The sequence below is a fragment of the Grus americana genome, chromosome 4 (genome assembly GCF_028858705.1).
Source record: "Grus americana isolate bGruAme1 chromosome 4, bGruAme1.mat, whole genome shotgun sequence".
NCBI classification, from domain to species: domain Eukaryota; kingdom Metazoa; phylum Chordata; class Aves; order Gruiformes; family Gruidae; genus Grus; species Grus americana.
In genome coordinates, this window is record NC_072855.1 from 63,348,896 (window position 1) to 63,372,042 (window position 23,147).

Consider the following 23,147-nt stretch of genomic DNA (forward strand, 5'->3'; position numbering starts at 1 on the left):
AAACTGTTCTGTGAGAAGAATTGGGATCATCATCTCTGCAGTGATCAGGAAAACTTGCTCATTTTTGTATTTTGCTCTCCAGCCACATAGCAGGTTTTGACACCAGCCTCACAATGTTAAAACTGTGCCACCATCCATCCACAGTATACAATAGCCTCATAACAAGACAATGCTGTAGCATCTTGTCTTGGGCAAGACAAAAGCTCTGTGTTTGTGGGCAAGGTTTGACTTGCAAGAGAAAGATGACTGCTCACACTGCTCAGCAAGCACTCACTGCAGCAACATAGCCGTATCATTGCCAGATGCACAGGGAAGGTGATGTGTTTTAGAAATGCTTTGAATTGACCTCTAAGCACAAGCAAGCTTTGTACAGAGCATTCACAAGGAAGATGTGCACATTTAACTGAGTAATAAAGCAAACCCCTCCCCATCCCTGCCTGCCCCCCCCGTCCAAGCGCAGACCTGTTCTCTGGGATGCAGGAAGGTCACTGGCTGCAGGCAGAGTACCTGTTGGTCCAGTAGGTAATGCATAAGCCACAGAAGTTGCTGGAGGTCCTGGCCTGCCATGCTGAAAGGATGTGCCAGGAGGAGAAAGAGGGAAGGAAGAGATGGGATTCAGGCTTGTTGGGGAGGGTTGAGGCTGCCCAGGGTACAGTGGGGAGGGCACAGAATGGGCAGGGGCAGAGGGCAGGTAGGGAGGGATGGTGTTAGGGGCAGGGTTTGGGTAAGAGGCTGAAGCAGGGACAGTGATAGGCTGCTGAGGCTGATAGAGCGCTGGTCCCCCTGTTCCGCAAGAGTACTGCTGTGTGGCCTGATACACTACAAACAGGGAGAAAAGACATTCAGTCAGTGAGATCATAACAGAGGAGGTTTCATCTGCCTCTGCTTCTTTCTCCACCTGACTCTCCTCTCTTCCTGCCCTTTTCCCCTCAAACCACTTACCTGACCAGCCAAATCCTGGCTCCCACAACTCTGCCTGCACTTGCAGCACTGCTCAAAACCTCAGCCTGCCACTGGGAGCGTGGAGCTAGAGAAAGGACTGCCTTGGCTGTAAGGACTCCCATTCTTCCCAACAGACTTTCCTGCCCAGAGCCACCATGCCAGTTGGGGTGGGGCTGAGGCACATGGATGTTGCTGCTCTGGCTGTTTTCAGGACCACAGCAATCCTCATGGTGTCTCTCAGGGAAGGGAAACCCCTGCCCCAGGTTTACATGAAGGGAAAGCCTAGGCCAAGGAAGTGAACAGCAGTCTCTGGAAGTGACTACAAGCTCACAGCCCTTCACTTGTGTGGCCTGCAGCTTAACTTCACTGCCTCTTCTCTGCCCATGTATGCCCAATTTTTTCTCCTTGGTGATTGTACTTTCAGTCCCCTGCTTTGAATGTGTCAGTGCTATGCCCCCTTCCTCACTCACCTCTACTACTGCCTTTGTCTCGTCATCCCCTTTCCCAACTTCAGGGCCCAGCCATGCACAGATGAGTTGGGTCCCTCTTTGCCAGACCTGTGCTGCTTCTCCAGGACTCACATTGGGAGGTTTCTGAGCCCAGCACACCCTTGGGAAGGGCCAGCTGAGGAGTGAGTCTTAGACGTGTGGACAGACACCTTCTCAGAGGAGACAGCATCTGACAGAGGGTGCCTGATGTCTGGATCTCACCAAGAAATGACAGTCCTCAGAGATCATCTCAGGAGCTTTTTCCCCAGAAGAAATGGGGGACTGGCTTGGTCTGAACTCTCCCAACCCCAAGGAGGGGACTGGCTATCCCCAAGTAAATGCAGCCTCATCACCTGGCTGGCCCACCTGGGTGGAAGAGAGAGGGGAGCTGTGGCTACTCACTCTGTGGGTAAGTTGGCCGGGCCCCTGCTTGTGAGTACAGGCTGTAATTGGAAGAGGTGGCTTGCTGCGGTGGCATGTTGGGGTTAACAGCACCTGGCATGATAAATCCTGGAGGAGGTGGGTTGTCTCCCTGTAAAAAAAAAAAAAAAAAATTGCAGGAAAAAGGGTAGGGGGAGATAGAATTTAGTCAGCAATGGTAATGCAGTGCTGAAGCAGAACTGTAGCAAAATGATCAGTTCATATTTCAAGGCCTGAAACCACATTCCCTGAAGAGCCACCAGCACAGAGGTAAAGGCCACCTCAGGGCACCCAGCATAATACTGAAAGCACAGCCTGCATGTGCAGTGACTTCAGCAGCAGCAGAGCTACACATACTTTCCCGCACAAGGAAGAGGTCCTTGCCAGCGCTGCCTGTTATTCAGGCAGTTTGAGAGGACCCTGCCATCCACAGCTTTCAACTAAACAAACAATAACTCAGAAGCTTCTTATTTCCATGGGAAAGAGGGAAAGGAAATATATCATCACACTTCAAATATTCCAGTGTGGGGCAAGGGCTGGGGGGGGTGGGCTCAGGTCACACTGAGCTCCCATTCAAGGCTTTCCAGAGCCACTCATCTGGGTGTTGGTGGAAAAAAAAGTAACCTGAGATGCAGAGGAGCAAAACCAGAGCACATGTGGAAGCTGCTCCTTCCACCTCTCTATCAGGCTGTGTCAAGCACACAGACTACACCAGGGGATATACTGGGGTAGAGCAGGGGCTCAGAGAGGAATAATGAAGGTTATACCTGTGTGTCAGAGGGACAGCCTGCAGGAGGATGGCTGGGAAGGGCAGTAGGAGTTTTGTTACTCCAGGTAGTGACAGTAGGGGCAATTCTAACCTGAATCGAACAAAGAAATACCAATCATGGAAAACAAAACAATAAAAAAGTCTAAAGGGTTTCACTAAATGAGATGCAAAGAAGTCAACACAAAAAGATTTGCATGCTGGCATTTCTAACAGCCATAAAATCTCAGAGGAAGAAGGAAAAGTGCATTCAATACAGACGAAATCACTGTGAACTGGAGCAGAAGTGAATTGCAGAGTGAAGACAAAGCACAGTGGAGATGCAGCTACAACAGACTGTGGAGGAAGTGCAGTGTTAACACATGCCAGTGAGCCAGGTCTGCGTCTTTCATCACATTTTCCTATTGCAGAAGCTCCTCCCAGGCTACTACATGACACCGAGCATCACCAACCACAGCTGGAAGTCCCAACTTCCACGTTAAATTCAAACATACTGCCTCACACAAAAGCAGTTTAAAATTGAGCTTAAAGCAAATTAGAAGAGGTTAAAATCTGACACTCAGCTCTTGGACATGCATAAACATACATCTTAATGCTAACTGCTTCCCAGCCAGTCTCCCATGGCTCCTTTCCCCTATCTCCTTTCTTTGCCACTCCAAAGCCTTTCAGTTCTATACGACCTCTACTACCTTCCTGATGGGAGAGAAACCAAGAACATCCTGTGCCTGCGACCTCCCTGAGCAAAGAGAGGGCATGCTGCCCAGCAGTGGGATGCACAGCAGCCCAACAGCCCACCTGAGTGCAGGCAGAGAGAAAGCTGTGGCCCTGAAGTCCTGGGTGGCTCAGCTGACTTCAGTCTGTCAGTCTCTAAACCTGCACAGTGCTGGACTAATGGTGCAATCAGCCGTACAACAACCACTGTTAATGTCTGGATAACTCTAGTGATGACTAATCTAAGACTTTTCCATCCCCTTTCACATCTGTTTTGTTTTCAGATGAAAAGAGGGTTAAAAAACCTACAGAGAAAGGAAACCAAGTTTTAAGTACATGTTCCTATTTGGGACAGCAATTAAACAAAGGATGCCTCAAGCTTGAACAAGCCTTGCATACACACTTTCTTAAAGGAAAGCCAAACAAACCAAGTATCCTAAGACTCAAATATCTAATTTCTTTCCCTTCAGGTTCATCAGCATACTGCTGGGTACCTTTCTGACACGGCACCTCTCCCCTTCAAGTCTTTCCTGCTGAGCAAGAGCTCCCTGGAAAGCCAAGAACACAGGGAATAACTTACTTGCAGTGTGCTCTTGGGGTTGTGATACACCCAGCCTTTTATTAATGAGCAAGGCTTGCTTAAATAATAGCTCGAGGCATTCCTGAAACAGTAGAACTCTGGTTTAAAAAGCATTGCTAAGATCATGCCATCTAGAGGACACCTGTTATTTTCCACAGCCAAATAAGAAATATGCAGCATTGCTTTTAAAGGCAATTAATTGGTTACAAGGAGGAAGGTCAAAGACACAGGAAAGAATAGTAGAGTTAATTATTGATAATGATGCATTTAAAATCATATGCAATGGCATTAGCAAGGTAACCTTGTATAAGAGGATGAAGGCTTTGTCCCCTCTGAAATCTACCTTCTTAACACCCGGGACAGAAGGTGAAGGCACACACAATTGTTGATATCAAGAGGGAGAGAACAAAGCACAACTCCCCTCCAGTTTTCAGCCCTTCCTCCTTCCTGCCTCCATTTCTCTGGCAGGCAGTGCTTGAAGGGCAGCACTGGAACAAGCAGAGGCATGTCTCTGAGTCTCCTCTGTGTAAGGAGAACACCTGCAGCACTAACGCAGCTTTGCTCTGCAAAAAGACTAGCCCAGAGCCCCTGTGTAGAGCAGGGCCAGATGAGCTCCAGCACTGTGCTGAACGATTAGGGACTTGGCGATCGACGCTCTTTAAGCGTGCACACAGCCAGGGCTGCCACTGCACCACACTCCAGTGACAGCCAACATGGTCTGACACAGTGTCATCCTCAGGCTAGAAGTAAAACCAGGGCATCTGCCTTCCTCATTTCTCTTCTTCCTCCCTGCACAGCCCCCAGCTCCCTTACTAGTCCCATACTCACCAGGTCTTTCTTCTGGTACAGCTCACCCTCAGCCCAGGCCTGCCTCCCCACTCCTGTCTCACCCCCTGCACGCCTGGCTGGGAAGGCATTTCCATAGTAGGCTGAACCCACAACTGCCAAAACATGCTCTCAGTTTGCTATTGCCAGTGCTCAGCAACCTCTGCAGTGAACATCAGAGTTGAGGGGAGGAAATAATCAGCCCCAGAAGAGGCTGGTGAGCAGCATGAGCAAGCCCTAAGGCCTGCGGGGTGGGAGAACATCAGGGACTATGAGAGCAAGCACAGAAAAATCCTGCAGTGCTCTCCCACGCAGATGTCCTTGGCATTGGTACTGAAGCACCATTTCAAACAAAGGGGGAAAACCACCTAATCTTCAGAAGCAGGCTAGTTGACAAGGTGTTTAATGGATGTTTCCAGACAAGGAGTCAAACAGGTATCTGTACTGATTGAAAAGCAGCACCAATGACTTTCACCATAAGGCTCTCAGCAGAGGTATGTCATACAGCCTCAGCTCAGACTAAGAGAAAGGAAAAGAAATTCCTCTATCTACCTCTCTCCAGAACTCAAGCACCATGTCCCTCCCTGACTGCCAAAACACATTTACCTGTTGGTAATACTGCTGCGCTGGAGCCTGGGGCCCTTGCATCTGTCCAGCCACAGGACTAGCTTGTCCTCTGGGCAGGGGCTGTCTCTCATATGGTGTCTTGAGGGCCTCCTGTCCCCCTGGGAGCTTCCCTTGGGCTCTGCAAAGTCTGTCCCGTAACAGCATGATGTTTGGCTGTAATCAGAAGAGGACAGTGAAGGAAGGTTAACTGCACTGCCTGTCACCCAGTGCATCACACCAAGAGGCTGACTGGTCACACACTGATGAGGTCACTCTCAGAAGCCTGCTCTGCTTTATTTGATTGGAATAAGTCTCTCTTCTGCATGAGACATAGGACCATTGGAACTGCCTTACATGTACCTGCCTCCCATCTTGGGCTGCATCATTCCCAAGTCAGCCTGTCTACAAATAGCAGCCGATGGAAGATGAGAGATCAAAAGAAAACCACCAACAAGTGTCAAGGTACATGTTTCACTGTGTCTGGCTTGCAGGAGGGACAGCTGCCCCTTTAGCAGCCACTAGCTGCAAGGACAAGGGTGCGAAATGAAGAGGGATAAGAGCAAGGCTATGTACTTCTGCCAGCTCAGCCAGACCAACGCAGAGAGAGGAGAAACAGCCTGACCATCAAATCCCGAGGTGCATTTGAAATGGCAGATCCACTGGCTAACTGCACTCTCCATGCAGAGACCTTTGCTTTTAGTAAACCTGTTCATACAGAGAGAAGGAATAAAAAACCTGAAGGCCCTGTACCTGGTTGGTGTTTGTAGGGAGGAAGGTCAAAGCTGCAGCAATGCTACCCTGGGCAGCCAGGAGGTTGGCGTACTGGCTCATCTTCTCGGCCAAAAGGGCCCCCACAGCATTAGGGTCCACAGCCTGGGTGAGCTGCACGGCTTTGCGCAGGATTACAACTTTCTCTATTAAATCCTGGAAGATCAGAAAAAAAAAAAGAAAAAAACACAAATGAGAACAACGGGGTGAAGTAGGCCCTGGATAATGACTGTCATGGAGGGCTGTTCCTCAGGGCAGCCCTGCAGAACCCCTCTCACCCCACAGGAAGCCCAAGCCAACTGCAGGTTTCCCAGATAGTTACAGCTGCATTGAAGGCACGACTTTCCTAGCACGTGAGACGATAGAACAGCAACTGGCAACCATGTACCAAGTGGCTTCTAACAGCAGAGCCAGCAGCACATCAGGTAGAATTCAAAGCCAAAACGAGAGCTTTTATTAAAGAGGATTTCAGGGCCCTATCAGCACCGAGCACGTCCACCAGAAGAGTATTCTTTCATAAAAATATCTGGTGAGAGCCATGAGAGCGAAAGGAAAACATGATGCCCATCACACTATTAGCACTGGGGTGTTGCACATTCGTTTGCAGCATTTTTAGTAAGTTAGTTCTTAACATCTTAATCAAAAGGATCTAAACTCCATTGGGAAAGTTGTCCATGGTTTTCTGGTTGTTACTGCAAAGATGGTTTTCCTAATATTCACCAGGAATGCTCCATATCTTGCCTGCCTTATGTATCCTCAAATACCAGAGTTGGTCTTGGTTGGGTTTCCTCCTAGTGCTAAGTTACAGTAACATTTTCTGGTCAGTTTTCTCATCTTTTTCTTACTGTATTATATTGGAAGATACCACAAATATTCATTTGCCAGTATTAACATGCAATCCCTCTTTAAAATCTTATTACAGATTTAATGAGAGTGTACCATGCATAGGATTTCAACCGCGCATCACTAATAAGGACTGTTTACTGACTGTTCAATAATACATTTTTGTTTTTCCCAACAATTCAACACTTCAAAAAAGGCATGTAAAAAAATATATCAAGATAACCAACAGCTTCTACAGGTTTCAGCAATTCCATATCATAGTAAACAAGCAGCCCAATTATGACTTCAACAATATTTTTCAATTTTAGTATCAGAGAGAGCAAAGCAATGCAATCAAAACACAAATTCAAACTGAAGGTAAATCTGTAAATGAAGCCCTCACAATCAAGAGATGGGAAAGTAATTTTGATAATTCAAAACTGGGGAGAGTTAATAATGCAAAGCAAAACTCACATATACACTCCAGTTCCTTCAATTAACTAAACAGAGACTGACTGCCAGGTAACATTAAGTACTTTCTAAAATTGGTCCTTCAAAGGCCCTGAACAGATGGAAGACATTAAGATTATACTATAAAATAAATTATTCCATAATTGCTTCATCTCACTGTCATTAATTCTATTTCCCCAAGATACTTGCTATATGCAATGTATTTCACTGCTGGAAACCAAACCCTGTATGTGCAATGCCCTAGAGAAAACTCTCAAGAGAGCCTTCCTACAGTTTTCTCTACAGATTTAACTCTAGTTTACTAAGATTTCTTCCCCTGAACATCCAAGCCATCTCTTCCAAAAGTAAAAATGTCCAAGTATTCCCCTATTGCAAAAGATGCAAGCATTCAAAGCCCCTTTACCAAAACACTCTGAGCCCTACAACTACCTTTTTACACAAAAAACATACTAGCACAACTACCCAAAGAACAGAGCAGACATGAGGGCCATCCTGCTTCACAACACATTTTCCAGTATGATATTTATGTGTTATTTCTACAAAAGTCACCCGTTCCAGAAGAAAAAGGCTCACATCCTGAGACACATACAGCTATTGGACAGCATCAAAGCTCTACACTGGATCATTTGATTTAAGAGCCAAATAATTGCAATGTGTTACTTCCTACATCTTTCTTAACACTATTACCAACCTGAAGGGACAAGGGGCTGTTTCCATCCTGAGCTTTGGTCCAACAAGCAACAAGTTTTTCCACGTTGCCGGCACAAATGTAACAGAGACAAGCCTGTGTCTGCAGAAGGCTGTCCCCCTCACTCTCCAGCCTGTTACCCAGAAGATCTAGGAAAAATATGAACATAGAAGATGCTGGTGAATCACACTGGTGATCCCTCCATCACTGCTGAGGCTGGGGAAGCCTGCAATGCCTGCTGTGTCTCTGCTGAGCACAGTGAAAAGGGATATTGCCTCTGGGCTGCATTGGTAAGGACATACTCTGGTGTCCAGCGCAGATAATCTCATGAGAGCCCAGGGCACTTCAGAGACAGTTTATGTTATGGAAGCAAGGACTTGTCAAATGCCTGCAAGCTTGAGACATGTCAGACGAGACAGGCTTATCTGCCAACACGACAAAGGACAAGAGGCCAGGGTATAATTCTCCCCTCTGTCACCCACTTTTTGCAGTCTCTTGTTTTAGGAGCATGACCCGAGTATGCAACTGGTCAAGGAACTGATCAGCAAAGCCATGATACTGCTCTGGACCGACATGTGCTAAAGTGAGTCATACAACCCCCTAGACACTGTGGCTGGTGTCTGAGGGGCACAGGGGTGTCAGGCACACAGCTATTGGCAATATAATTGCCCTATGGGTAAAACTGAGCCAACTGTCTGCCATGTAGCACACAGGAGGGCAGACATGCTCGCTGCCTGTGAAAGAGGGCTCCTTCCAAGAAGTTAAAATTGCTTTTGGGAAGGAACAGGGATGTTTCCCTGAAATACTTCCACTTGTGTCCCACACACAAACACTCCAGGACACTGGTCCCTTGGCTGAGACACCTGTCACATCAATATCACCATTACCCATGTGGAAACGGTAAGAGACCAGCAATGCCAGGACACAGGTGCTCACGAAGGTCTGGGTTCTGTGCCCAGAAAAATCAGAGAACATAGTGAGAACACAGCACCCCAGAGGTTCCTCTCCTCCTCTGCAACAGGACCAAAGAACTATATTATCCATCAAAGCAGCTAGCAAGGCATTACAGTAGTTTACTGGAAGGAGAACAACCATGGCAGAGTGTAGTTTTGCTATAAGTGGAATAAATGACATGCAGTTTGTAAAGTGTTCTTACCACAAAGGGCTGCAAACTCATCTGGCCTGGCGTAAGTGAGCACAGCAGCCAAAGCCTCTCTCCAATTCTGCAGATCACAAGACTGCACAATCTCTTTCCAGTTCTTTGTTACCACTGCAGTGATGAGCTAAACCAGAAGGAGAAAGACAACAGTTAAGATCTTGATAGGATTTCCTTTGTTTTTTATGATACAGTATGATTTGCATCTATTCAAGTGTACTCATCCACACCATATCCAGGATCACAGCAGATATTGCACTGCAATTCAACAGCTGCACAAGAGTACATTTTACTTCAAAAGTAGTTCAGTGAAAAAAAAAAAAAATCACAAAACAAGGTCAGATAACACAGGCCAAACATTCTTGCTACAAAATGCACAAGAAAAGAATGCACAAATCTCCACAAGCTGAGATTGCTGCAGATGGTATGCTATCTTTGTCTGCAAAAACAGTGCTGAAAACTAAGTATTTAGCTGTAAATCTTCTACACAATGCCCAGCAAGGGATATGAATTTTTGTTCATCAAACTGTTCATTCAGCTTTAAGCTCTTGGCCTCAGACTGACCAGTGAGGGGTAGCTGAAAAGGCTGGTCAAAGGAAGAAGTAAGTTGGCAGCAATATCAACCTGAGCTGGCTGCAGTCCCCCTATCCTACACCCACACACACAGTCTGCCTGTCCACAACCCCTCAGAATGAAATTCCAGTTTCTTCCGTCTCAAACTCTGCCTCCAGTTCTTGTGCTTCAGACAAAAGCCAGACTTGGCAGCTGTGCTGCTATTCAGTGAACAAAGCCCTTGTCATGCCAAGACTTCAAGCTCAGAAACAGCTGAGCAAGCAGTAAGTGTGCAGTCTGGGACCAGAAAAGAAAAAAACCAAACCACACCTGAACAACAAATGCAAGGTCCTAACTACAAGGTCCACACTCGTTAGCACAGGCAACTGGTCAGGTCTCCATAAAAATATCTTTTCCCAAAGGATGAACTGCAGTGAAGAAATTTCCCATACACTACAAAATTTTCCTTCCTCTTATTAGGCCAGATGCATGAAAGGAGCTGGGGGTGGGGGAAGAAATCCTGCAGTCTTAATACTTGAAGTTTTCCCTCTTTTCATTTGTCCAGTACTAGAAATGCAAATTGTTCCTATCTCAAACTGGATTGCAGGCGATGACCAGCAAAATCCCACTTACAGATCCTAGCCTGTGGTACTGCCTTAACTCCCCAATGGACTGTGCTTTGCAGCCTTCAGCCCTGCTCCAGGAAAGCACTTAAGCACATGCCTATTTTATAGGCTGCCTTCTGCTACTGTATAAAACACCCTCCTTTGACAATAGACTGATAAAAAGTGACCATAAGCAACTTTCTCCCCTCCTCTAAAAGCAGCCATCCCTGCTGAACCAACTGCCCTGGGCTGTTTTAAGGCCACTTCTCCTGTTTCATCCTCCTGTTGCTACTTTCTCATGTCACTAGTAAAGAAGAAAGATTTGAACGAGCAGCATCAGCAATCCCTAGCACCGCAAAAAGCTGAAAAGAATAATAACCAGCTGGTCATAACACACTGTCTCCTAGACAAAAGGTGATTGATCTACCCTGGGCATACTTAGCTCTCTTCTGTGCATGCAGTGAAATGAAGCATCAGCAAAATCTGTTAAGACTGACCACAGGCAGAAATCAACATAATGCTGCTGGCACTGAGTATAGGTCATGTGTGACCCTTGAAAAATGTGACAAGATAACAGACTGAAATGTTTGCTGCTTGAGATATTTATCAGTGAGAATCTACTAGTGTATATGCAACTCAGAGACACTGAAGACAAGGTAAAGAATACTCTTCTTGTGTATTGATATCCACATAGCATGCCTCTTCTCTCCTTATCAATGCATTAAAAAAGAATAACAGAAATCCTTTTGCTCTAAGATCTCGTGGATGACTTGAATACTTCTTAGCTTCTCACAGAAGTAAACCTATGAAAGAGCAGGAAAACTTTTAAGGTGAAAAAGTAAGTTGCCTACATGCATGTTGTTTCTTAAGCGAAAAAACATACCCTGGTAATTTTGCTCTGCATCTTAGCAAAGTACTTTTCCTGTGTCCTAGAAAGCAGCTCTTGTCCGCCTGCGATGGCCAAGATAATGGCGTCAGCCATGCGGTTATCATGCAAGCAGAGATCTACTGCGCTCTCAAAGTTACCCATCAGCAAAGCCTGGGTAATCAAACCGTCCACATCTGCAACAAGAGGAATGCATTTTCAAATGATAGCACAAAAGTCACTTAAATATACAACAGCAAGTGATTCTGTCCAACTGTATAACACTGTGCAATGTTCTCTGCAAACTAGCCTGCTCCAGGCAGGTACTTACAGGGATGCCTAAGTTCATCTCGAGTCTCAAACACACTATAGTCACAGCCATATTAGGTGGGGCACTGTCAAGCATCACTTACCTTGCTGCAGAGCAAGATGCTAGAGGTCTAAATGACCTCTGAAACAACTACCCTGCATACAGTGCCAGAAAGTCAAACCAAGACAGGGGTCAGTGGCTTCTGTGTTATTCAAAATCCCCTGGGAGTTTCTGTACAAACAGTAACATTAACACTTCATGCCTGATCAGGTGTGTGCTCTTTTATAACAGAAATCACTCAGAGTAGCTGCATTTCAGCTGTGGGGTATATGAGTGCTATATACTTCCTTTCCTTCCCTAAAGAACCTACAGAAGCTGTACTTCCAAATGCCTTGAGACTGCTGTGAAGTTAATGGAGTTAGAGGCAAGTCATGATTAATCCTTCACAATCTGTGCAGAAATTGCCTTCTGACTGGAATGCCAGCATCAACATCAATATTTATAAATAACAGCAGATACAATGACATCAAGATCAAGGGGGTTTTTTACCTCCACTAACAGAGATGTTAAATGTCTTCTTTGCAGATCCCAAATCTTCAGTGTCTTGTTCCTTCGCCCTCTAAGAGAAAGGAAAAGTGTAATTTTTGAGATTATGTAAGCACTTGGAATATACATGCACACTTAAAAAAAATATCGCTCTTGCACTACAAGTTAAAGATAGACCTTCAGACTACCAGTCACCTAAGAGATCATTAACTTAGAAGGGAGGAGTACCCCTGTCATTTGTTAGAACACTGCTTCAGCACACAATAACAACTTCCCCTGGTGCCTGCACAAAGCATCTCCTAAGCACAGTGAGAAAGGCCAGGGCTTATCAAAGGACCTTCAGTGCATGTAAACACAACATTATAAAATCAATGTTCTGAGAGATCAGAGTGGACCATTTTTTAAAATGGATGCCAAAGGGAAAAAACACTGGAAGCCCTAAATTTCTAAACATCGGGGAAGACAAAGCACAAGTGTGCATCCCTAGAGATCACAAATACCAGCAACCAGACACCTGGATCCTGGGTACTGACTTGCATATGCGCGTCTGTGCCCGCATACGCAGCACCCCCCTCAAAGCAGAGCAGCAGCCAAAACCACAAAAATCAGAAACGTTTTCCCTTCCCTCCTCTTTCAACTTCAACTCCTACTAAGAACAGTCTACCATAATGCTACCTGTGTTTCACTTTGCTCCACTCTGACTTTCAAGCTCATCCTTGAAACACCCTGCACTAGGCATACAACCAAGTTTAAGTAGAACACATGAACATATTTAATTTTCAACACAGAAGTCCAGCATGGTCCACATAAACTTAAGCACTTTGCACTCAGTACAGGAGTGATCAGCAGACAGAAGATGCTTTTTTATAAAACGCCCCCAGGAATTAAGATACAGAGCATTTCCTGCAAGTACTTGGATTTGGGAATTTAAAAAAAACAAAACCCAAAAAATCCTCCACCTTTCAATAATAAAAAAATAATACCAAGAGAGAAATCTCTCTCCACCATCATTTTTCGCAGCACAGCCTAAGAAGAGGACAGAAATTGTTCCACAAACTGGGTCCTCTGTCATAAGCCAGTGTGCTAGTACATGCAGTGGGATTTCAAGAGTCTGCTGGGAACACCCTGCTTATACGTTGATCAGTGAAACTGTACTTCAGCGTACAAACAAGTACACAGTCAAACAAGAACAGGCATTTGGGATGGGGAGGTAAGTTTGAAACAAGCTTTATGTTTGGCTCATGAAAGGAGGTAGCATCTGACATTATTTTGCTGTCAGATAACGCGTGATGCGTGTTTGGTATCAGCTGAGAGCATGTTGTGACTATCACAGGAATAATGTGCCCATCCAGTTACTTTATGTATGCGACAGCACTCCCCAATGCATCATCAGTGGCTTCAGGCCAATCTCACAAATATTTACTACACATGTTGGTAGGCTAAGGTCACATTTGGCTACGAATTCTCTCCTGAAAAAGATATTTGTTATGAGACATCTAATATCTTCATGATTGTATACAGAAAAATCCTTATGCAGTCAGATACATGTGTCTGCCACTACAGGGTCTAATGAATTCACAATCAAACACCTAACCTAAGGAGAGCACTCTGTTTTGGTGTCCTTAACAGGCTGTTATATGGAGTCAACAAGTGCACCACTCCAACATGCATGAGCCATAAACCACCATCCTCATCTTCACAGACAACTGCAGACAGGCACCAAGCACAGGGAACATAGGTAGTTTTGGGCTAACGGCTCAAATTTTAACCCAAAAGGGATACTGGGGGAACAGGGGAGAATGAAGCTGGCCTGTTCGCACAGCAATACTTGTATTTCCAGTGCTATGAACCTCACATGGCAGAGGCTGGGTCCTTAGTTCTAATTATAGACCTGTCCCCATATTTAAAACACAGGGCTGAAAATAATGCTGCTCAAATGGACAGAAATGAACAAAAGCTGTAGGATCCCAGAGGCAGATACGGTGAACTACAAACTGCCTGTGATAAGCCTGGCTGAACTGTTGCAGCAGATGTTCCTACTGCAGCTAGCTACCAAAGCTACTTGCTGCTCAGGTGCAAAGGGGATGGATGGCACTGTGCTGCTGGTGGGAGCAATGCAGATAAACATTCCCCCCTCCTCCAGCACCACAGCTGCATCTCTGCAAAGGGTTATACCTAGAAACAGGGCAGTAACAATCTGACAGCTTGGTAAAAATCAACCAGGAGGGAAGAAAGGAATGAGGAAAGGGAGGAGGGGGAAGGAAAAAAAAGAATGCACGACAGTTGTTGCAGCAGATCATTTAGTACATGTTAGGGAAATGTCAGAGTGAAAGTTATGGCAGAATAAAGTCCTTCAGTCTGGTGCCAACTGGACTGTTACAAAACGAGGTTGCTCCTCATTGCCACCAAAATCTATTCACATGGTGTCCGAGGCTTATGAGAAAGTCTCAAGCAACTTCACAAGACCCCACATTATACTCATTCTAAATAACTTCTTGTATTTCCATATATCCTCAGCACCCGGAAAAGCCAACAAAATAAAATGCTCTTAATAGTAACAATGTAAATACACAGGAGGTCAACAGGGTTAGTCTAGAGGGCAACAGATACCTCCTCCAAGAACTGCTCCTCTGTAGCCTGGCCTTCGTCCCCCTCGTTCAGCACAGATTCATCAGATTCTGCAGGAACCTTCAGCAGAGAGAAGATGCCATAAAAAAAAAAACACAGCAAAAGAGGAAGAGATACTTCACACTGCAGAATATAGCCACCTTCCCACTAACAAAAGCCAGAACCAGACCGCAAATGACAGAAATGCACTGGCAACATATGCTTGAGTATAACAAATAAAGTAGAGGCCCTCCATTTCCTTGCTCTTTTTTATTACACAGTACCTTGTGCTATTTTCATCTTAACTGTCTGAAAACATGCAGCAAAACTTTTCTTCCCCATTAGGCAACTACAGATGACATCTGAAATGTCTACAGCACAAAAGCAATGCAGTCCCCCTGTTGTAGACTCAGGCCATTGCAATTACTACAGGCAACGCCTGAACCGATTTATCACTGCAGGGAAGTGTTACAGGATCACACTCTCAGTCCTGCTTTTTTTAAAGACTGGGAAAGGCACTGCTCTTGAAAACAGCTACCAGGCAGCAAGGCTCTGCCCTACCCCACAGGCAGCACAAAGTATCACAGTGGGCAAGTCACAGGCAGCAAAAAGGAAAGGTGGAGGGACATCACTGAGACCCTGAACTAAAACCTGTGACTGAGAGCCCTTAATTGGGAAAGTGGGGGGAAAGCAGTGGTTGTGGTTTTTTTTTAAAAAAGTACCTTCATGTAGGAACTTGTCATATGCTGGGTTATTTGTGACTGACTTTAGGACAGCTACCAAGCAGAAAGAAGAATTATTCTTACTTTGCACATTACCATGTCATTATAAAACTAAACAGAGTTGTACACATGTGTTCGCTTACCTCTCCCAAGTCACCATCTGCGAGACCCTCTTTATTCAGAGTGGATGTAATCTAGAAAACAACCAAGATTTAAGTGCCCTTTTATTTTAAAGAGGCAGACCTCTCAGATTGCAAAACTGGCACATGTGGCTAATATGTTACTTGCAGAACACTTAAATGAAACTAAAGCCATTTCCTTTCCCAGCCTGGCGATGGATTTATTGCTAAGCCCCCTGCACCCCACTCTGATGCAAACAACAGCTGCTTTATGCCTTTAAACCTTTAACTGTTAACTCAAGGGCCTCAAACCTCACTAGACCTGCTGGAAACCACAGTAATAAAAATAGTATCAGAGCATGAAGGACAAAACCCTCTGTCTGCACTGGTTAGGGAAAATGAAGTGGTGACAATCCTTATGGAGCAGGAAGCCTGTACAGAAGCTGTGGTTTCAAGCACAGCAGGCACATGGCTGTGGGCTAGGATTTTCTAAGGTACAGAAGAGTTAAAATGCCCAGCTTCTACTGCTTTGCAAAGCAAATCATGACTCCAGATTCAATTATGACCCTCAAACACAAATTTAATGTGTAGATTTTAGAATACATGCAGAAAAAAAATACTAGTTCAGCATCTGGGAGCCTGGGTTTCCTAATACTGCTAATGTTATCTACTGCTTTTATCACTGCAGGCCTTATTTTACCTTTGTAGGCTGGTTTTCACAAAAAGCTGAGCTCATATTGCTGAGTTATTTTTCTCTTTCTTTTTTAATCATTAGTTTACAATAGAAAGGAGAAATCCAGGACTTGACTTGCATATGAGAATCACAGGTTTTAAGAAGATAAAAACCAAAACACCATGTTCTTAACAGCTTATTCCAAGAAGCTGAAATCTGTGACTTTTTTTTTTTTTTTTTTTTTACTTTCCTTACCCTACCAGTAACATGAAAAACAAGTTGTGATTTAGTGCGTTTATCATCTGGGTATCACAAATTTTCAGACAAGCTGTCCTGTATTGTTTCTTGACACTACAGAACATGGATTCAACTTCAATGTTGAATGCTTTGTTGAGAAACAGCTACATGAAAACATGGCCTTGCAGCTCCCCTCACCTATTCTTCAAATACTGAAATAATGGAGTAGGCCCAGCATTTCAGGCCACTGAATTCAGCTACATCCGTTTTCCCAGCTTCTCCCCATGCACAGGCATATCAAACCCAGAGCAACAGCAACAATGGGCTCCAGTCTGCATGAGGCTGCTCCACAGGACCACTACTAAGTATCAACTGGATATTCTAATTGAGATCTGCTTTTCAAAAACAGGATTTCGCTTGCTGTGCTTGCCTTTGACTCATATAACAAACATTTAGAACCTGAGGACGGACTGTTAGCAAAGCCATAATTTTTTCTGTAATCATAAGTTTGCCCTGGGGGCCTTTTAATTCATAACTGTAATGACATTTTTGTGGAGCTACCCTATGAAAATAAAACCGTTAGTTTAATACAATGAAAATGAGCCAAACATTCAAACCCACTGAATCAGAACTGAAGAAATACTAAACAGTTCCTGGGTACAGCACTGAAAGCAACAAAGAGCCAAAATGCACAGCAGGTATCCCCCTATAATATTGAGATAAGAATCTTCCAACTTTGAAGAAAGCTGTATACTTAAGATATGCAAGTTGCTTCCTGGTAATCCAAATCTTGCCTTTCCAAATATAAGTAGGTTTGATTTTTTCTTTTTTTTTTTTTTTTTTTTTTTTGGTAAAAGTGAATGGCATCCCGCACAAAGAGAGGACTATTCTAGGCTTCCCAAGACAGTCAATAAAGCCCTGAAGACTGCTTATATGTTCTTCAACCAGAAAGCCTAAAACCAGATCAGATTCCATGATGCTACAATAGAAGGATGTCACGTAAGTTACATGAATAGCTTGAACCAACAAATATCAAAGCTTCTTGATGGGTGAGAATTTCAGGTCAACACTGGACAGTCAGATGCAGACACACCTCTGAAGTCTGCTGCCTGCTTCGAAGTTTTCATTGAACATCCATATTGCAAGAAGATGACATAGCTAATAATAAAACCCAACAAAACAAACTGCTTGCTGTAAGAATTCTGAAGTTACTCATGAGTTGTTTATCTAGACAAAATTTAAAGAGCAGGGGAAGATTTCTAGTGTCCTTTAGAACAAAGGAACTCCTTAAATAACACAACTATATGAGTCAGCCATGTTTAAGCAGGCTGCAGCACCATGGGTAACAGCTGTGTTATGGCTATTAGGAGAGCTGCAGCACTGACAAATACTATCTGCTGGGAAACACACTGAAAATAACGTATAAAAATGTTTATTGTATTGAATAGCCTGTGGATACTGATAATTGCTCTTCCAGTCCTACTGGTAAATGAGTACTTCAATCATACATGGCATCATCAACATTTTAGGCTGTACTCTGCAGATACATCCATCAGTAAAGCATTTAACACAAGCACAGCTTGCAGGCACATTTACCTTCTTCCTCAGATCATCTTTCTTGTATCCCAAGAGCTCAAGGTATTTAACACGTGAATCTTCTTCAAAGTTTACCTTTAAAAAACAAAAAATAAAGAATATATTGCAATTCACAATTTTTCATTGTCTCCCTCATTGGCTTTTTACTTGACTGGCACAAATTACCCAGTGAGAGCTAGTGACTAGTGGAGATAGAGTGTAATAAAGAGAACTGAGAAGGTCTTGCAGGTAGGCAAGACTTCAATCTGGTTGTTGTAGGTGAACAATCTGCTTAGCTACTTTACTTAGAAACCTCAAAATGTTCATAGTGAGCAGTGAAAAGCAAATCTAAAGCTGTCCCAAAGCTTTAGCCCTTCTCACCAGGTCCCTGTACAAAGATGTACTGATGGGGGATGTGAAAAAACACAGGATACCTTTCCCTAAGCCTTGGCTTCTGCCATGATTTCTCACGACCCCACAAAGAACCCTTGCCCTAAGGACCCTCTCTCTTCTGGTGGGCCACCTCCAATGACAGGGCTTATGGGTGCTATTCCCACAGCCTACACTTTTAGTTTCCAGCATTTCTTCTGCTAAAACACCATAATGTGCAGAAGAAACCATTTCTGCACTGGCTTTCCAAGTCAGCGGGGAACTCCTGAACTGCTGTTATCCTGTTACCTTTAAGAAGGCCCACACGTTTTTCTCAAAGTCAGCCTGGGCCATGTCGATTTTCTTCTGGCAGTAGCTGACAAAGCCTTCGGACTGCACAGCCTCCTGCAGCTGGGTTGAGCGGTCCAGGAACTCCTTCTCTGTAACAACCTGGCTCACGTAGACATGGTGACGCTGCTGCTGCTCAACACCTGGCTGCTGCTGAGACTTGGCATTCTCAAATGTAACCAACTTGCCTCCAAACTGGCAGTATGTAAAAATACAATTATACACTGAAGCATATATGAAAAAGTATGTACATATGTATACATGATTTTATCTAGCATATATATGCTTATTGTCCAACTGACAAACATTCCTGACCAACTCATTGGTTTGTGGTTGGTTTTTCTTACTGCCACGCCATATTTCTATGCATGTAAGGAGCTTGCTGGATAAGTGGGTGCACATTTAATAAGATTTTTGAGCACAGCTACTCCTTTGCCTTTTTTCCCTCAGGCAAAAGACTGACTAGAAACTGAGAACTGGAGCTGTGAGTCTGTACAGTGCCCAACATAAATGGAGTATCTCACAATATTGCAATGTAATTACCAAAGTAACCTATGCATCATTAAATAAATGCTCAAGTATGATGTCTGCCCTGCTCTTGGCAGGCTGTTTATCAGTCAAAAGCCTACTGAAAGATGGGCAGTAAGTTATGTCATCATTTGAAGAGAAGTAAAATCAACAGAAGAAAAAAAATTAGTAGGGGCTTATAATACTATTTCATTATATAGATCTAAGTTAATTTACACAGGCCAGTCCAATAAATTACAAAGTCAGCATTACAAAAAGCAAAACCTAGCCAAGTAAAAGACTGACAGCTGGCTCCTGGAAAACGAGGATGAATAACAGAATAAACACCATCAGTCAGTGGCTAGGCAACATCATTTCTCTTTGATAGGAGAAAACTGCATGTAATTTGGGCATCAGATCGTGAATAACCAGACATATGATGCTGAAAATTGAGTGGTATTGCAAAGAAATCCATTTCAAGTGGACAGGCTAAAATCTTCAGGAGATCCCTAAGAAATGGCCTGTGGGTCTAGAAAATAAGCCAAAGGTGGAGCCAAAGAGCAGACAACTCTGCTCTCACAAAAAACAAGGCCTTGCCACCCTCTCACCTGGCTCCTTTGCAAATCAACCAGCCATGGAGGAGCCTTGCTACAGCAACTCCTGCTACGTTGATCAGAGCTAACCTGAGCATTCTCCACTGCACTGACTTACATAATAGCTTTGACCTGCACTCAAGTATCAGATACTCGCCCAGTTTGGTCCCGTTACCCCCTCCCTGTGTATGTTTATTCCAAAGCAAGCACTACACAAAACCAAAGCCCTAATCTCAAAGCAGAAACAAACAAATGTCTGTTGTCAACACACCACCACCTCATTTCTTTTTCCCAAGAATTTTTGTCATGCTTTTGCTGGTTCGCTGTCCCAAGCGCCCAGTCTGGAAGCTGCCGCAATCATCTCCCACCATGATGACAAACAGGAGTTCTCCCAAGGTGAAGCACAACGTTGAACTCCCCTCTTCCTAAAGTGTTTTGCAGGTGGCACCATTATTTCCCTCCCTACCTGGCCAACCATGCCCAGCCTTGTCTCATGCTTACTGAGAATGACGCTCCCACAGGTCGCCGGATCCATTTGGGTGGTTTCTTTAGGGGCAAAATGACACTCTGAGGGGCAGTCTGCTGGGGAAGCTGCAGGGGTGGGAGGGGCTGTCCTGTACCAAATGGATCGAGGTTCCCAAAAGACGATGAAAGCTTAAATAACAAAAGGGGAAAAAAGCAAAAGTGACATAACTCCAATAAACTAAACATAAGCATTTATTTGCACCAGATTGGTACTCTTGCAAGCAAGGCTGCAGACAGCCACTGAACACTTCCCATAAGCTCATGTTTCCTGTCCCCCTTTCTGTCCATATTCTTAGCCAAACATTTCTCAATACCTGGTCAACTTGCTTTTGCCTCAAGCCATCTGTGCTGCCTCCCATGATGGAGTAAATGGTGATTCGTCCATCAAATGAAGCTGCAGACAAGACAGCAGGATTCCTGGGACACCACTGGATATCAAAGCACCACTGTGTGTTCGTGGGCAACTCATACAGCACCTGGGCAGCAAAAACAAGTCCAGCAAATCAGGGCTTCTATGAAGCACCACATCCAACAGCACTCCTGCCTGCCCTGAGATTCTTGCTTCCCAGCAGCCTCCGCATCATTGTGCGCACTAACAGTGGGCAAACCCTGACAATTGCTGAAGAGGAGATTATCATACACCACACACTTCATTTCCTTCTCCACCCATTAAATCTTCTGTTTAATCCACACAGGATAATAGACGTAGGCAGGGTTTGTCTGTGCTGTCCCACTGCAAGCTGTGAGCTGCTGCTGATAGTCATGCTAGCTCATTCAGAGCTTATCTGAGTATCTCTACACACTACATGGAGACATGTCCAGGCTCCAAAGTAAGTCTGTTTTCACAGGAAAAGTGGAAAAGTTAAAACCTGCACACTGGGCAGATGCACTCTCCTGCCCTGGAACAGACAAGCCCACTACTGCAGCAGACATTAAACCATAAACTAGGAGAAACTCAAACAGCAAAATGCTAACTGCCTTGCCGTCTTCCAGGAGACTATTTCTTATTTTTAATAAAAACATGTAGTAAGATTCATCCACATGCAAAGCCTTCCTAACAGCACAGGATCCAGATCAGATAACTCATTTACCATCCCACAGCCTTTGCACTTTTGGTCCAATATCTGAATTTTAGAAACACTTCTCACTCTGTCCTCCAGGATTATTGCCCTCTGGAGGCAAGGAGCCCTCCAGTGTGCCTGAAGCCCTTCTCATGGTCTAGGGGCAAACACTCAACTTGTCTGAAAAAAAGGATCTGCATCCCCTTTAAAAATGTATCTCCAGGCCCAAAAGGTGGAGCAGGAACATGTTCAAGTGGCTCTCACTGATCTGCCTCTATTGTAGTAACCTACAAAATCCTTCTGGTCTGGATAAAAGTTCTTACACTTACAGAAGGAAAAAGGCAATTGCAACAGTAATCCAGCCACATCAGGCCCAAATCAAGAGAGCAGGAAGAAAATACTTAGTTTAAGTGGGGCCATTTCTACCCCTTATGAGCAGGGACCTTACTACTTAGCAGGAAAGAAGCAGTACGGACAAACATGTAATATCGGCAATACTAGGAAGGAACCCTGCACCACCAGAAGCAGCTCAGAAGGCACACATACCAAACACAAGTACACAGGATAGGGAGAAACATCCCACAGAAGCATCGCTCCCAGGAATGCAAGCACACCAACACCTGCTTTGCATGTGCCACTGAACAGAGATTTTTTTTTTAAGCACGATACCTCGCCTGTATTAGGGTTGGAGCAGAGAATTTTAGCATCCTTCCCACAGCTAAGTAGCAGCTCTGAATCCGCCATACTCCAAGCAATGGCCAATATACCCCTGCGTGAAAAGTCACAAGCAAAAAAAGTTTAATGTAAATGCAAAATGGTGATAAAAAAAGCATATTTGTAAGTTGACTTTCTACACTAGCTGAGAATTCCTCCTCAAAATGCCCTGCCCACTCCTTATTACAAGAGGAGAAAATTTTAATGTTATCAGCACTTTATTTATTGAAATAGATGCTTTCCATTTTTTGCATGAAAAGGTATAAAGGTGCAGCCATTGTATCTGAAAATTAAATGCAACGGTCATGCGGGAGAACCTGGACACCAATGTAACAAAATGGTTTGTTTGCCTGCAGTACCATTAACATACAGTGTGCAAACCTGTAGGTAAGGTTGGTGACTATGAAGTTTGTCAGCTTCTTTTTAGTAGCAGGAAATTCAAGTCAGCAGAACCACTGGCAGAAATTCTGGTAAAAGCCACAACAGACTTATTGCTGTTCTCTCTCCTTAAATCAAGCACTGGTTTTGGGCAATAAGGAAAGTTTCACCAACAATTGAGGAGGGATGAAAATTTAACAAAATCTTTCCTTGTACCCAAATTTAAGGCTTTTAGGGGACCGAGAGGCAGACAGACTGTGCATGTCCACATGTTGAGGATGTGTCCAGGTGTACCTTCAGTCCATTATTCAGGCAAAATAAACTACTATTAACTCTTTGCACTTCAGCTCCCTCTTCTTGAAAGGCATAGAAACAAACTAGCAGCTTCAATGTTTCAGCAGGATGTTTGGGGGTTTTGTTTGGTTTTTGTTTTTTGGTTTTTGGTTTGTTTTTTTTTTTTTAATTTATTTTGGGGCCTGTTCCTTTCAAACCGGCATGCCCCAAAAAGGCACAGGGTTGCTTGTCAGCAAGCCACCGTATAACACTGCCTGCTGCTGGAATCACCACCTCCAACTAAACGAGCCTTCACAGAGAACTG

General features: G+C 44.3%; 1 protein-coding gene across 23 annotated transcripts in view; it reads right to left on the reverse strand.

Annotated features, from left to right (window-relative positions):
* SEC31A (SEC31 homolog A, COPII coat complex component) overlaps positions 1-23,147 on the reverse strand; it is a 47,408-nt gene that overhangs the window by 13,971 nt on the left and 10,290 nt on the right. For 8 of the 23 annotated variants that reach the window (XM_054823632.1, XM_054823631.1, XM_054823645.1 and 5 more), the window contains exons 9-24: positions 22,127-22,226; positions 20,711-20,872; positions 20,373-20,525; positions 18,733-18,966; positions 18,076-18,150; positions 15,594-15,644; positions 14,732-14,809; positions 12,125-12,194; positions 11,284-11,462; positions 9,244-9,370; positions 8,091-8,236; positions 6,089-6,262; positions 5,339-5,512; positions 2,618-2,710; positions 1,833-1,962; positions 463-819 (exon numbers count right to left, since the gene is read on the reverse strand). In XM_054823632.1, the coding sequence (XP_054679607.1) occupies positions 463-819; positions 1,833-1,962; positions 2,618-2,710; positions 5,339-5,512; positions 6,089-6,262; positions 8,091-8,236; positions 9,244-9,370; positions 11,284-11,462; positions 12,125-12,194; positions 14,732-14,809; positions 15,594-15,644; positions 18,076-18,150; positions 18,733-18,966; positions 20,373-20,525; positions 20,711-20,872; positions 22,127-22,226 (2,303 nt within the window). The remainder of the gene's footprint in view (positions 1-462; positions 820-1,832; positions 1,963-2,617; positions 2,711-5,338; positions 5,513-6,088; positions 6,263-8,090; positions 8,237-9,243; positions 9,371-11,283; positions 11,463-12,124; positions 12,195-14,731; positions 14,810-15,593; positions 15,645-18,075; positions 18,151-18,732; positions 18,967-20,372; positions 20,526-20,710; positions 20,873-22,126; positions 22,227-23,147) is intronic. The other 15 variants (XM_054823648.1, XM_054823634.1, XM_054823636.1 and 12 more) reach the window with 6 other exon arrangements.